The 15,379-nt window shown below is 50.2% G+C and overlaps 1 protein-coding gene across 1 annotated transcript in view; it reads left to right on the forward strand.

Moving 5' to 3' along the window:
* Positions 1 to 1,101: 1,101 nt before the first annotated feature.
* The window catches only part of LOC140399837 (echinoderm microtubule-associated protein-like 3), a 76,047-nt gene continuing 61,769 nt past the window's right edge, over positions 1,102 to 15,379 (forward strand). The window contains exons 1-3 of the mRNA XM_072489291.1: positions 1,102 to 1,228; positions 2,790 to 2,857; positions 2,993 to 3,081. Coding sequence (XP_072345392.1) covers positions 2,997 to 3,081 — 85 coding nt within the window. The 5' untranslated portion in view covers positions 1,102 to 1,228; positions 2,790 to 2,857; positions 2,993 to 2,996. The remainder of the gene's footprint in view (positions 1,229 to 2,789; positions 2,858 to 2,992; positions 3,082 to 15,379) is intronic.

Here is a 15,379-nt window from a genome sequence, read left to right on the forward strand (position 1 = left end):
AGAACTGCACACAGTATTCCAAGTGTGGCCGTACCAATGTCTTGTACAACTTCACAAGATGTCCCAACTCCTGTATTCAATGTTCTGACCAATGAAACCAAGCATGCCGAATGCCCTTCTTCACCACCCTGTCCACCTGCGACTCCACCTTCAAGGAGCTATGAACGTGTCTGCGTAGGTTTCCTCCGGGTGCTCCGGTTTCCTCCCACAGTCCAAAGATGTGCAGGTTAGGTGGATTGGCCGCGATCAATTGCCCTCAGTGTCCAAAATTGGCCCTTAGTGTTGGGTGGGGTTACTGGGTTATGGGGATAGGGTGGAAGTGTTGACCTTGGGTCGAGTGCTCTTTCCAAGAGCCAGTGCAGACTCGATGGGCCCGAATGGCCTCCTCTGCACTGTAAATTCTATGAGCTGCAGGCAGGGCCGGATGGTTTAAAGCTCGTCGTGAGAGCAACTCTTGTTCTTCCTCAGTAAAGCTAGAGGACGTTCTGGTGGAGTTGGAAACAAATAAGAATTACACAGACCTGAGGCGGATATTCTGAGTGAAGGCCCAGGTTAATAAAAGTGCAAGTGACTCCCAGAGGGAATTCCACAGTCCGGGGATTTGGACTGATATGTTCCAGCCAGAAGATCCTCGTTAGCCATCCAAGCGGTGGTTCTCAATCAGGACAGTCAGTTGAAAAACAAGCTCAACATCTGAAGCAAAGGGCACTTCATCTCACATTGATCCTTAATATTTTACCCCTCTCCCTCCCTGTGTGTGACTGCCTTGTGTGTGTTTGGGTAGAGGGTGGCACGGTAAAAGGGGGGGGGGGGGGAAGAATGGTAGATTAGCTGGCCGCTGTTCTACTATGATTATTGCCCGTCTTACCTGTTGATGTTATAAACAGTTGCTGTGTTTCACTTGCAAAGCTGGTGCCTGTAAGTTGTTGGAGCAGTCAAGGGCCAAAGATCTCCGAAGCTTTACATGAATTGTTAGTTAATTCACGTGTTGGCACTCTGACCTGAGAGGCTGGGCTGTCTGTGCACGAGCCCAGGGTGGTGTAGCGGCGTGTTTGTACGTGTAGCACTGACCTGTGCATTGTGTTCACTTTTCAGGGGTCACACAGACGAGCTGTGGGGATTGGCCACGCACCCGTTCCGCGATCTCTTTCTCACATGCGCACATGACAAGCAGGTGTGTCTGTGGGATCAGGTGCAGCATAAACTGGAGTGGAGCAAAACGCTGGAGGTGAGGTGGGGGGGAGAATGGTGCGCTTGCTCAAGTGGGTTGTGAACAGGGCCACGAGGTGGGCCCGCCTTTGGCAGACCCTGAATTTGCAGCGATCTGTCTGTACGCTGGAGTCAGTGTTAATTGCCCCAGGATGCTGTTCCTGGGAACTGTTTCTGATTGAGTGCATGTCTGCATCTGTGTCATAGCTGCTGGCCTCACTGTTTCTCGGCCTCTCCTCAGGCTGCCCTCGGCCTCCCCTGACCCTCCCATCGGCCTCACCCTGACCCTCCCCTCGGCCTCCCCTGACCCTCCCCTCGGCCTCCCCCTGACCCCTCCCCTCGGCCTCCCCTGACCCCTCCCCCTCGGCCTCCCCTGACCCTCCCCCTCGGCCTCCCCTGACCCTCCCCTCGGGCCCTCCCCTGACCCTCCCCTCGGCCTCCCCCTGACCCCTCCCCTCGGCCCTCCCCTGACCCTCCCCTCGGCCTCCCCTGACCCTCCCCTCGGCGCCTCCCCTGACCCTCCCCTCGGCCTCTCCCCTGACCCTCCCCTCGGACCCTCCCCTGACCCTCCCCTCGGCCCTCCCCTGACCCTCCCCTCGGCCTCCCCTGACCCTCCCCTCGGCCTCCCCTGACCCTCCCCACGGCCTCCCCTGACCCTCCCCACGGCCTCCCCTGACCCTCCCCACGGCCTCCCCTGACCCTCCCCTCGGCCTCCCCTGACCCTCCCCTCGGCCCTCCCCTGACCCTCCCCTCCCCCTCGGCCTCCCCTGACCCTCCCCTCCCCTCCGGCCTCCCCCTGACCCTCCCCTCCCCTCGGCCTCCCCTGACCCTCCCCTCCCCCTCGGCCTCCCCTGACCCTCCCCTCCCCTCCGGCCTCCCCTGACCCTCCCCTCCCCTCGGCCTCCCCTGACCCTCCCCTCCCCCTCGGCCTCCCCTGACCCTCCCCTCGGCCTCCCCTGACCCCTCCCCTCGGCCTCCCCTGACCCCTCCCCTCGGCCTCCCCCTCTCTGTTCCCCCTCCTCGCTCTGAACCGGAGCAGGAACCCGGAACGGTTCCCCCCCACGTCTTGTCTTGAGAGGTGTTGAGTCGATTAACCTTATTCCGAAGAGCAATAATGTTTTGATTTACGGCTCATTCCTGAACTCTTATCTTGTTTCTGAAGCTGATTGTCGGCCTGCTTCCTGACGGATTGCGTGGGATGGGGGATGGTGGGGGAGGGAGAGCTGGCCGGGTCAGCTTGTAGCCAACACGGCCGCGGGCAGTCGCACAGCAGGGTCTGGCCCCCTCTTGTGGCCAAAGCAAGCAGCTGCCCCTCCTCCTTCGCCGTGTCTCATCGCTCAACCGCCCGAGTCAGAGATTTGAGTCTAAAAATCCGGAGGGGTAGGAGGCAGCCATTTAACACCATGTTCAGCGGAATCATGGCTGATCTGCGATTTAACTCCTAAATCCGGGCAGCCCGTCAATGCTCCTGCTTAAAGGAGTGCTGCACTGTCAGTCGTGCAGTCCTTCAGATCCAACACTAAACACAGGCTCCACCTGGCACCCCTTGTGTGTGTTTACCGGATCTATTTGTTTTACAGGAGACTGGATTGTGCGCCGATTTTCACTGCAGTGGAGCGGTGGTGGCTGTCGGCCTCCAGACAGGCAGGTAACTCCCGTCTCTTAACACCGGCTCACTTTCAGCCCCCGCCTCTGATTCTCATTTCACCTGAATGAGAAATTATCGCGCCCTCACTGTCTAGTCCCAGTGGGAGATGGGTTACTGTTTTATTTCTCCCTCCAGGTGGATGGTGCTCGATTGTGAGACAAAGGACCTGGTTTCCAGTACTGTCGACGGAAATGAGCAACTCTCAGTGGTGCGTTACTCCCCAGGTAACTCTCAGTGTGCATTACTCCCCAGGTAACTCTCAGTGGTGCGTTACTCCCCAGGTAACTCTCAGTGGTGCGTTACTCCCCAGGTAACTCTCAGTGGTGCGTTACTCCCCAGGTAACTCTCAGTGGTGCGTTACTCCCCAGGTAACTCTCAGTGTGCGTTACTCCCCAGGTAACTCTCAGTGGTGCGTTACTCCCCAGGTAACTCTCAGTGGTGCGTTACTCCCCAGGTAACTCTCAGTGGTGCGTTACTCCCCAGGTAACTCTCAGTGGTGCGTTACTCCCCAGGTAACTCTCAGTGGTGCGTTACTCCCCAGGTAACTCTCAGTGGTGCGTTACTCCCCAGGTAACTCTCAGTGGTGCGTTACTCCCCAGGTAACTCTCAGTGGTGCGTTACTCCCCAGGTAACTCTCAGTGGTGCGTTACTCCCCAGGTAACTCTCAGTGGTGCGTTACTCCCCAGGTAACTCTCAGTGGTGCGTTACTCCCCAGGTAACTCTCAGTGGTGCGTTACTCCCCAGGTAACTCTCAGTGGTGCGTTACTCCCCAGGTAACTCTCAGTGGTGCGTTACTCCCCAGGTAACTCTCAGTGGTGCGTTACTCCCCAGGTAACTCTCAGTGGTGCGTTACTCCCCAGGTAACTCTCAGTGGTGCGTTACTCCCCAGGTAACTCTCAGTGGTGCGTTACTCCCCAGGTAACGCTCAGTGGTGCGTTACTCCCCAGGTAACTCTCAGTGGTGCGTTACTCCCCAGGTAACTCTCAGTGGTGCGTTACTCCCCAGGTAACTCTCAGTGGTGCGTTACTCCCCAGGTAACTCTCAGTGGTGCGTTACTCCCCAGGTAACTCTCAGTGGTGCGTTACTCCCCAGGTAACTCTCAGTGGTGCGTTACTCCCCAGGTAACTCTCAGTGGTGCGTTACTCCCCAGGTAACTCTCAGTGGTGCGTTACTCCCCAGGTAACTCTCAGTGGTGCGTTACTCCCCAGGTAACTCTCAGTGGTGCGTTACTCCCCAGGTAACTCTCAGTGGTGCGTTACTCCCCAGGTAACACACAGTGGTGCGTTACTCCCCAGGTAACACACAGTGGTGCGTTACTCCCCAGGTAACTCTCAGTGTGCATTACTCCCCAGGTAACTCTCAGTGGTAGGTTACTCCCCATGTTGTGCGTTACTCCCCAGGTAACTCTCAGTGGTGCGTTACTCCTCAGGTAACTCTCAGTGGTAAGTTACTCCACAGGTAACTCTCAGTGGTGCGTTACTCCCCAGGTAACTCTCAGTGGTGCATTACTCCCCAGGTAATGGACTGTATCACTTGCTGTGGAAAGTCTCTGACATGGAGTGACATGTCAGCTGTGTCACAATCTGGCTAAAACATCCCCTTTGGCCCTGGGAGTCTCGAACAGTCTTGGTGGGTTGATTGCAGTAACACAAAGCTCAGTGGCTTGAGATGTGCTCACTGAGAGGGTGGGGAGCAAAGGAGGATTTAGCACAGCTGTCCAGTGTGAGGAAAGGAGGATTCAGTCTGACTATCCAGTGTGAGGAAAGGAGGATTCAGTCTGACTATCCAGTGTGAGTGAGGGAGGATTTAGTCTGACTATCCAGTGTGAGTGAGGGAGGATTTAGTCTGACTATCCAGTGTGAGGGAAGGAGGATTCAGTCTGACTATCCAGTGTGAGTGAGGGAGGATTTAGTCTGACTATCCAGTGTGAGTGAGGGAGGATTTAGTCTGACTATCCAGTGTGTGGAAAGGAGGGTTTAGTCTGATTATCCAGTGTGGGGAAAGGGGGATTTAGTCTGACTATCCAGTGTGAGTGAAGGAGGATTTAGTCTGACTATCCAGTGTGGGGAAAGGGGGATTTAGTCTGACTATCCAGTGTGAGTGAGGGAGGATTTAGTCTGACTATCCAGTGTGAGTGAGGGAGGATTTAGTCTGATTATCCAGTGTGAGGAAAGGAGGATTTAGTCTGACTATCCAGTGTGAGTGAGTGAGGATTTAGTCTGACTATCCAGTGTGAGTGAGGGAGGATTCAGTCTGACTATCCAGTGTGAGTGAGGGAGGATTCAGTCTGACTATCCAGTATGAGGAAAGGAGGATTCAGTCTGACGATCCAGTGTGAGGAAAGGAGGATTCAGTCTGACTATCCAGTGTGAGGAAAGGAGGATTCAGTCTGACTATCCAGTGTGAGTGAAGGAGGATTTAGTCTGACTATCCAGTGTGGGGAAAGGGGGATTTAGTCTGACTATCCAGTGTGAGTGAGGGAGGATTTAGTCTGACTATCCAGTGTGAGTGAGGGAGGATTTAGTCTGACTATCCAGTGTGAGGGAGGGAGGATTTAGTCTGACTATCCAGTGTGAGTGAAGGAGGATTTAGTCTGACTATCCAGTGTGGGGAAAGGGGGATTTAGTCTGACTATCCAGTGTGAGTGAGGGAGGATTTAGTCTGACTATCCAGTGTGAGTGAGGGAGGATTTAGTCTGATTATCCAGTGTGAGGAAAGGAGGATTTAGTCTGACTATCCAGTGTGAGTGAGTGAGGATTTAGTCTGACTATCCAGTGTGAGTGAGGGAGGATTCAGTCTGACTATCCAGTGTGAGTGAGGGAGGATTCAGTCTGACTATCCAGTATGAGGAAAGGAGGATTCAGTCTGACGATCCAGTGTGAGGAAAGGAGGATTCAGTCTGACTATCCAGTGTGAGGAAAGGAGGATTCAGTCTGACTATCCAGTGTGAGTGAAGGAGGATTCAGTCTGACTATCCAGTGTGAGGAAAGGAGGATTCAGTCTGACTATCCAGTGTGAGGAAAGGAGGATTCAGTCTGACTATCCAGTGTGAGTGAGGGAGGATTTAGTCTGACTATCCAGTGTGAGTGAAGGAGGATTTAGTCTGACTATCCAGTGTGAGTGAAGGAGGATTCAGTCTGACTATCCAGTGTGAGTGAGGGAGGATTTAGTCTGACTATCCAGTGTAAGCGAGGGAGGATTTAGTCTGACTATCCAGTGTGAGGAAAGGGGGATTTAGTCTGACTATCCAGTGTGAGGAAAGGAGGATTTAGTCTGACTATCCAGTGTGAGTGAGGGAGGATTTAGTCTGACTATCCAGTGTGAGTGAAGGAGGATTTAGTCTGACTATCCAGTGTGAGTGAGGGAGGATTTAGTCTGACTATCCAGTGTGAGTGAAGGAGGATTCAGTCTGACTATCCAGTGTGAGGAAAGGAGGATTCAGTCTGACTATCCAGTGTGAGTGAAGGAGGATTCAGTCTGACTATCCAGTGTGAGTGAAGGAGGATTCAGTCTGACGATCCAGTGTGAGTGAAGGAGGATTCAGTCTGACTATCCAGTGTGAGTGAGGGAGGATTTAGTCTGACTATCCAGTGTGAGTGCGGGAGGATTCAGTCTGACTATCCAGTGTGAGGAAAGGAGGATTCAGTCTGACTATCCAGTGTGAGTGAAGGAGGATTCAGTCTGACTATCCAGTGTGAGGAAAGGAGGATTCAGTCTGACTATCCAGTGTGAGTGAGGGAGGATTTACTCTGACTATCCAGTGTGAGGAAAGGAGGATTCAGTCTGACTATCCAGTGTGAGTGAGGGAGGATTCAGTCTGACTATCCAGTGTGAGGAAAGGAGGATTCAGTCTGACTATCCAGTGTGAGGAAAGGGGGATTTAGTCTGACTATCCAGTGTGAGTGAGGGAGGATTTAGTCTGACTATCCAGTGTGAGTGAAGGAGGATTTAGTCTGACTATCCAGTGTGAGTGAGGGAGGATTTAGTCTGACTATCCAGTGTGAGTGAAGGAGGATTCAGTCTGACTATCCAGTATGAGTGAAGGAGGATTCAGTCTGATTATCCAGTGTGAGTGAGGGAGGATTTACTCTGACTATCCAGTGTGAGGAAAGGAGGATTCAGTCTGACTATCCAGTGTGAGGAAAGGGGGATTTAGTCTGACTATCCAGTGTGAGTGAGGGAGGATTTAGTCTGACTATCCAGTGTGAGTGAAGGAGGATTTAGTCTGACTATCCAGTGTGAGTGAGGGAGGATTTAGTCTGACTATCCAGTGTGAGTGAAGGAGGATTCAGTCTGACTATCCAGTATGAGGAAAGGAGGATTCAGTCTGACTATCCAGTGTGAGTGAAGGAGGATTCAGTCTGACTATCCAGTGTGAGTGAAGGAGGATTCAGTCTGACGATCCAGTGTGAGTGAAGGAGGATTCAGTCTGACTATCCAGTGTGAGTGAGGAAGGATTTAGTCTGACTATCCAGTGTGAGTGCGGGAGGATTCAGTCTGACTATCCAGTGTGAGGAAAGGAGGATTCAGTCTGACTATCCAGTGTGAGTGAAGGAGGGTTCAGTCTGACTATCCAGTGTGAGTGAGGGAGGATTTAGTCTGACTATCCAGTGTGAGTGCGGGAGGATTCAGTCTGACTATCCAGTGTGAGGAAAGGAGGATTCAGTCTGACTATCCAGTGTGAGTGAGGGAGGATTTAGTCTGACTATCCAGTGTGAGTGAGGGAGGATTCAGTCTGACTATCCAGTGTGAGTGAGGGAGGATTTACTCTGACTATCCAGTGTGAGTCAGGGAGGATTCAGTCTGACTATCCAGTGTGAGTGAGGGAGGATTTAGTCTGACTATCCAGTGTGAGTGAGGGAGGATTTAGTCTGACTATCCAGTGTGGGGAAAGGAGGATTCAGTCTGACTATCCAGTGTGAGTGAGGGAGGATTCAGTCTGACAATCCAGTGTGGGGAAAGGAGAATTTAGTCTGACTATCCAGTGTGAGTGAAGGAGGATTTAGTCTGACTATCCAGTGTGAGTGAGGGAGGATTCAGTCTGACAATCCAGTGTGGGGAAAGGAGAATTTAGTCTGACTATCCAGTGTGAGGGAGGGAGGATTTAGTCTGACTATCCAGTGTGAGTGAAGGAGGATTTAGTCTGACTATCCAGTGTGAGGGAGGGAGGATTTAGTCTGACAATCCAGTGTGGGGAAAGGAGAATTTAGTCTGATTATCCAGTGTGAGGGATGGAGGATTTAGTCTGACTATCCAGTGTGAGGAAAGGAGGATTCAGTCTGACTATCCAGTGTGAGTGAGGGAGGATTCAGTCTGACTATCCAGTGTGAGGAAAGGAGGATTCAGTCTGACTATCCAGTGTGAGGAAAGGGGGATTTAGTCTGACTATCCAGTGTGAGTGAGGGAGGATTTAGTCTGACTATCCAGTGTGAGTGAAGGAGGATTTAGTCTGACTATCCAGTGTGAGTGAGGGAGGATTTAGTCTGACTATCCAGTGTGAGTGAAGGAGGATTCAGTCTGACTATCCAGTATGAGTGAAGGAGGATTCAGTCTGATTATCCAGTGTGAGTGAGGGAGGATTTACTCTGACTATCCAGTGTGAGGAAAGGAGGATTCAGTCTGACTATCCAGTGTGAGGAAAGGGGGATTTAGTCTGACTATCCAGTGTGAGTGAGGGAGGATTTAGTCTGACTATCCAGTGTGAGTGAAGGAGGATTTAGTCTGACTATCCAGTGTGAGTGAGGGAGGATTTAGTCTGACTATCCAGTGTGAGTGAAGGAGGATTCAGTCTGACTATCCAGTATGAGGAAAGGAGGATTCAGTCTGACTATCCAGTGTGAGTGAAGGAGGATTCAGTCTGACTATCCAGTGTGAGTGAAGGAGGATTCAGTCTGACGATCCAGTGTGAGTGAAGGAGGATTCAGTCTGACTATCCAGTGTGAGTGAGGAAGGATTTAGTCTGACTATCCAGTGTGAGTGCGGGAGGATTCAGTCTGACTATCCAGTGTGAGGAAAGGAGGATTCAGTCTGACTATCCAGTGTGAGTGAAGGAGGGTTCAGTCTGACTATCCAGTGTGAGTGAGGGAGGATTTAGTCTGACTATCCAGTGTGAGTGCGGGAGGATTCAGTCTGACTATCCAGTGTGAGGAAAGGAGGATTCAGTCTGACTATCCAGTGTGAGTGAGGGAGGATTTAGTCTGACTATCCAGTGTGAGTGAGGGAGGATTCAGTCTGACTATCCAGTGTGAGTGAGGGAGGATTTACTCTGACTATCCAGTGTGAGTCAGGGAGGATTCAGTCTGACTATCCAGTGTGAGTGAGGGAGGATTTAGTCTGACTATCCAGTGTGAGTGAGGGAGGATTTAGTCTGACTATCCAGTGTGGGGAAAGGAGGATTCAGTCTGACTATCCAGTGTGAGTGAGGGAGGATTCAGTCTGACAATCCAGTGTGGGGAAAGGAGAATTTAGTCTGACTATCCAGTGTGAGTGAAGGAGGATTTAGTCTGACTATCCAGTGTGAGTGAGGGAGGATTCAGTCTGACAATCCAGTGTGGGGAAAGGAGAATTTAGTCTGACTATCCAGTGTGAGGGAGGGAGGATTTAGTCTGACTATCCAGTGTGAGTGAAGGAGGATTTAGTCTGACTATCCAGTGTGAGGGAGGGAGGATTTAGTCTGACAATCCAGTGTGGGGAAAGGAGAATTTAGTCTGATTATCCAGTGTGAGGGATGGAGGATTTAGTCTGACTATCCAGTGTGAGTGAAGGAGGATTTAGTCTGACTATCCAGTGTGAGTGAGGGAGGATTTAGTCTGACTATCCAGTGTGAGGAAAGGGGGATTTAGTCTGACTATCCAGTGTGGGGAAAGGAGAATTTAGTCTGACTATCCAGTGTGAGGGAGGGAGGATTTAGTCTGACTATCCAGTGTGAGGAAAGGGGGATTTATTCTGACTATCCAGTGTGAGGGAGGATTCAGTCTGACTATCCAGTGTGAGTGAGGGAGGATTTAGTCTGACTATCCAGTGTGAGTGAGGGAGGATTTAGTCTGACTATCCAGTGTGAGTGAGGGAGGATTTAGTCTGACTATCCAGTGTGAGGAAAGGGGGATTTAGTCTGAATATCCAGTGTGAGGGAGGATTCAGTCTGACTATCCAGTGTGAGGGAGGGAGGATTTAGTCTGACCATCCAGTGTGAGGAAAGGAGGATTTAGTCTGACTATCCAGTGTGAGGAAAGGAGGATTTAGTCTGACTATCCAGTGTGAGTGAGGGAGGATTTAGTCTGACTATCCAGTCTGAGTGAGGGAGGATTTAGTCTGACTATCCAGTGTGAGTGAGGGAGGATTCATTCTGACTATCCAGTGTGAGTGAGGGAGGATTTACTCTGACTATCCAGTGTGAGTCAGGGAGGATTTAGTCTGACTATCCAGTGTGAGTGAGGGAGGATTCAATCTGACTATCCAGTGTGAGTGAGGGAGGATTTAGTCTGACTATCCAGTGTGAGTGAGGGAGGATTCAGTCTGACTATCCAGTGTGAGTGAGGGAGGATTTAGTCTGACTATCCAGTGTGGGTGCGGGAGGATTCAGTCTGACTATCCAGTGTGAGGAAAGGAGGATTCAGTCTGACTATCCAGTGTGAGTGAGGGAGGATTTAGTCTGACTATCCAGTCTGAGTGAGGGAGGATTTAGTCTGACTATCCAGTGTGAGTGAGGGAGGATTCATTCTGACTATCCAGTGTGAGTGAGGGAGGATTTACTCTGACTATCCAGTGTGAGTCAGGGAGGATTTAGTCTGACTATCCAGTGTGAGTGAGGGAGGATTCAGTCTGACTATCCAGTGTGAGTGAGGGAGGATTTAGTCTGACTATCCAGTGTGAGTGAGGGAGGATTTAGTCTGACTATCCAGTGTGGGGAAAGGAGGATTCAGTCTGACTATCCAGTGTGAGTGAGGGAGGATTTAGTCTGACTATCCAGTGTGAGGAAAGGAGGATTTAGTCTGACGATCCAGTGTGAGTGAAGGAGGATTTAGTCTGACTATCCAGTGTGAGGGAGGATTCAGTCTGACAATCCAGTGTGGGGAAAGGAGAATTTAGTCTGACTATCCAGTGTGAGGGAGGGAGGATTTAGTCTGACTATCCAGTGTGAGGAAAGGAGGATTTAGTCTGACTATCCAGTGTGAGTGAAGGAGGATGTAGTCTGACTATCCAGTGTGAGTGAGGGAGGATTCAGTCTGACAATCCAGTGTGGGGAAAGGAGAATTTAGTCTGACTATCCAGTGTGAGGGAGGGAGGATTTAGTCTGACTATCCAGTGTGAGTGAAGGAGGATTTAGTCTGACTATCCAGTGTGAGGGAGGGAGGATTTAGTCTGACTATCCAGTGTGAGTGAGGGAGGATTTAGTCTGACTATCCAGTGTGGGGAAAGGAGAATTTAGTCTGACTATCCAGTGTGAGGAAAGGAGGATTTAGTCTGACTATCCAGTGTGAGTGAAGGAGGATTTAGTCTGACTATCCAGTGTGAGTGAGGGAGGATTTAGTCTGACTATCCAGTGTGAGTGAGGGAGGATTTAGTCTGACTATCCAGTGTGAGGAAAGGAGGATTTAGTCTGACTATCCAGTGTGAGGGAGGATTCAGTCGGACTATCCAGTGTGAGGGAGGGAGGATTTAGTCTGACTATCCAGTGTGAGGAAAGGCGGATTTAGTCTGACTATCCAGTGTGAGTGAGGGAGGATGCAGTCTGACTATCCAGTGTGAGTGAGGGAGGATTTAGTCTGACTATCCAGTGTGGGGAAAGGGGGATTTAGTCTGACTATCCAGTGTGAGTGAGGGAGGATTTAGTCTGACTATCCAGTGTGAGTGAGGGAGGATTTAGCACAGCTGTCCAGTGTGAGTGAGGGAGGATTTAGTCTGACTATCCAGTGTGAGGAAAGGAGGATTTAGTCTGACTATCCAGTGTGAGTGAGGGAGGATTCAGTCTGACTATCCAGTGTGAGGAAAGGAGGGTTTAGTCTGACTATCCAATGTGAGTGAGGGAGGATTTAGTCTGATTATCCAGTGTGAGTGAGGGAGGATTCAGTCTGATTATCCAGTGTGAGGGAGGATTAAGTCTGACTATCCAGTGTGAGGAAAGGAGGATTCAGTCTGATTATCCAGTGTGAGTGAGGGAGGATTTAGTCTGACTATCCAGTGTGAGGAAAGGAGGATTCAGTCTGACTATCCAGTGTGAGGAAAGGTGGATTCAGTCTGACTATCCAGTGTGGGGAAAGGGGGATTTAATCTGACTATCCAGTGTGAGGGAGGAAAGGAGGATTTACTCTGACTATCCAGTGTGAGTGAGGGAGGATTTAGTCTGACTATCCAGTGTGAGTGAGGGAGGATTAAGTCTGACTATCCAGTGTGAGGGAGGATTAAGTCTGACTATCCAGTGTGAGTGAAGGAGGATTTAGTCTGACTATCCAGTGTGAGGGAGGGAGGATTTAGTCTGACTATCCAGTGTGAGTGAAGGAGGATTTACTCTGACTGTCCAGTGTGAGGGAGGATTTAGTCTGACTATCCAGTGTGAGTGAGGGAGGATTTAGTCTGACTATCCCGTGTGAGTGAAGGAGGATTCAGTCTGACTATCCAGTGTGAGTGAGGGAGGATTTAGTCTGACTATCCAGTGTGAGTGAGGGAGGATTTAGTCTGACTATCCAGTGTGAGTGAGGGAGGATTCAGTCTGACTATCCAGTGTGAGTGAGGAAGGATTCAGTCTGACTATCCAGTGTGAGTGAGGGAGGATTTAGTCTGACTATCCAGTGTGAGGAAAGGAGGATTTAGTCTGACTATCGAGTGTGAGTGAGGGAGGATTTAGTCTGACTATCCAGTGTGAGGAAAGGAGGATTCAGTCTGACTATCCAGTGTGAGTAAGGGAGGATTTAGTCTGACTATCCAGTGTGAGGAAAGGAGGATTCAGTCTGACTATCCAGTGTGAGTGAAGGAGGATTTAGTCTGACTATCCAGTGTGAGTGAGGGAGGATTTAGTCTGACTATCCAGTGTGAGGAAAGGAGGATTTAGTCTGACTATCCAGTGTGAGTGAGGGAGGATTTACTCTGACTATCCAGTGTGAGGAAAGGAGGATTCAGTCTGACTATCCAGTGTGAGGAAAGGGGGATTTAGTCTGACTATCCAGTGTGAGGAAAGGAGGATTTAGTCTGACTATCCAGTGTGAGTGAGGGAGGATTTAGTCTGACTATCCAGTGTGAGTGAAGGAGGATTTAGTCTGACTATCCAGTGTGAGTGAGGGAGGATTTAGTCTGACTATCCAGTGTGAGTGAAGGAGGATTCAGTCTGACTATCCAGTGTGAGGAAAGGAGGATTCAGTCTGACTATCCAGTGTGAGTGAAGGAGGATTCAGTCTGACTATCCAGTGTGAGTGAAGGAGGATTCAGTCTGACGATCCAGTGTGAGTGAAGGAGGATTCAGTCTGACTATCCAGTGTGAGTGGGGGAGGATTTAGTCTGACTATCCAGTGTGGGTGCGGGAGGATTCAGTCTGACTATCCAGTGTGAGGAAAGGAGGATTCAGTCTGACTATCCAGTGTGAGTGAGGGAGGATTTAGTCTGACTATCCAGTCTGAGTGAGGGAGGATTTAGTCTGACTATCCAGTGTGAGTGAGGGAGGATTCATTCTGACTATCCAGTGTGAGTGAGGGAGGATTTACTCTGACTATCCAGTGTGAGTCAGGGAGGATTTAGTCTGACTATCCAGTGTGAGTGAGGGAGGATTCAGTCTGACTATCCAGTGTGAGTGAGGGAGGATTTAGTCTGACTATCCAGTGTGAGTGAGGGAGGATTCAGTCTGACTATCCAGTGTGAGTGAGGGAGGATTTAGTCTGACTATCCAGTGTGGGTGCGGGAGGATTCAGTCTGACTATCCAGTGTGAGGAAAGGAGGATTCAGTCTGACTATCCAGTGTGAGTGAGGGAGGATTTAGTCTGACTATCCAGTCTGAGTGAGGGAGGATTTAGTCTGACTATCCAGTGTGAGTGAGGGAGGATTCATTCTGACTATCCAGTGTGAGTGAGGGAGGATTTACTCTGACTATCCAGTGTGAGTCAGGGAGGATTTAGTCTGACTATCCAGTGTGAGTGAGGGAGGATTCAGTCTGACTATCCAGTGTGAGTGAGGGAGGATTTAGTCTGACTATCCAGTGTGAGTGAGGGAGGATTCAGTCTGACTATCCAGTGTGAGGAAAGGAGGGTTTAGTCTGACTATCCAATGTGAGTGAGGGAGGATTTAGTCTGATTATCCAGTGTGAGTGAGGGAGGATTCAGTCTGATTATCCAGTGTGAGGGAGGATTAAGTCTGACTATCCAGTGTGAGGAAAGGAGGATTCAGTCTGATTATCCAGTGTGAGTGAGGGAGGATTTAGTCTGACTATCCAGTGTGAGGAAAGGAGGATTCAGTCTGACTATCCAGTGTGAGGAAAGGTGGATTCAGTCTGACTATCCAGTGTGGGGAAAGGGGGATTTAGTCTGACTATCCAGTGTGAGGGAGGAAAGGAGGATTTACTCTGACTATCCAGTGTGAGTGAGGGAGGATTTAGTCTGACTATCCAGTGTGAGTGAGGGAGGATTAAGTCTGACTATCCAGTGTGAGGGAGGATTAAGTCTGACTATCCAGTGTGAGTGAAGGAGGATTTAGTCTGACTATCCAGTGTGAGTGAGGGAGGATTCAGTCTGACTATCCAGTGTGAGGAAAGGAGGATTCAGTCTGACTATCCAGTGTGAGTGAGGGAGGATTTACTCTGACTGTCCAGTGTGAGGGAGGATTTAGTCTGACTATCCAGTGTGAGTGGGGGAGGATTTAGTCTGACTATCCCGTGTGAGTGAAGGAGGATTCAGTCTGACTATCCAGTGTGAGTGAGGGAGGATTTAGTCTGACTATCCAGTGTGAGTGAGGGAGGATTTAGTCTGACTATCCAGTGTGAGTGAGGGAGGATTCAGTCTGACTATCCAGTGTGAGTGAGGAAGGATTCAGTCTGACTATCCAGTGTGAGTGAGGGAGGATTTAGTCTGACTATCCAGTGTGAGGAAAGGAGGATTTAGTCTGACTATCGAGTGTGAGTGAGGGAGGATTTAGTCTGACTATCCAGTGTGAGGAAAGGAGGATTCAGTCTGACTATCCAGTGTGAGTAAGGGAGGATTTAGTCTGACTATCCAGTGTGAGGAAAGGAGGATTCAGTCTGACTATCCAGTGTGAGTGAAGGAGGATTTAGTCTGACTATCCAGTGTGAGTGAGGGAGGATTTAGTCTGACTATCCAGTGTGAGGAAAGGAGGATTTAGTCTGACTATCCAGTGTGAGTGAGGGAGGATTTACTCTGACTATCCAGTGTGAGGAAAGGAGGATTCAGTCTGACTATCCAGTGTGAGGAAAGGGGGATTTAGTCTGACTATCCAGTGTGAGGAAAGGAGGATTTAGTCTGACTATCCAGTGTGGGTGAGGGAGGATTTAGTCTGACTATCCAGTGTGAGTGAAGGAGGATTTAG

Source organism: Scyliorhinus torazame, chromosome 24 (genome assembly GCF_047496885.1).
Source record: "Scyliorhinus torazame isolate Kashiwa2021f chromosome 24, sScyTor2.1, whole genome shotgun sequence".
Taxonomy (NCBI): domain Eukaryota; kingdom Metazoa; phylum Chordata; class Chondrichthyes; order Carcharhiniformes; family Scyliorhinidae; genus Scyliorhinus; species Scyliorhinus torazame.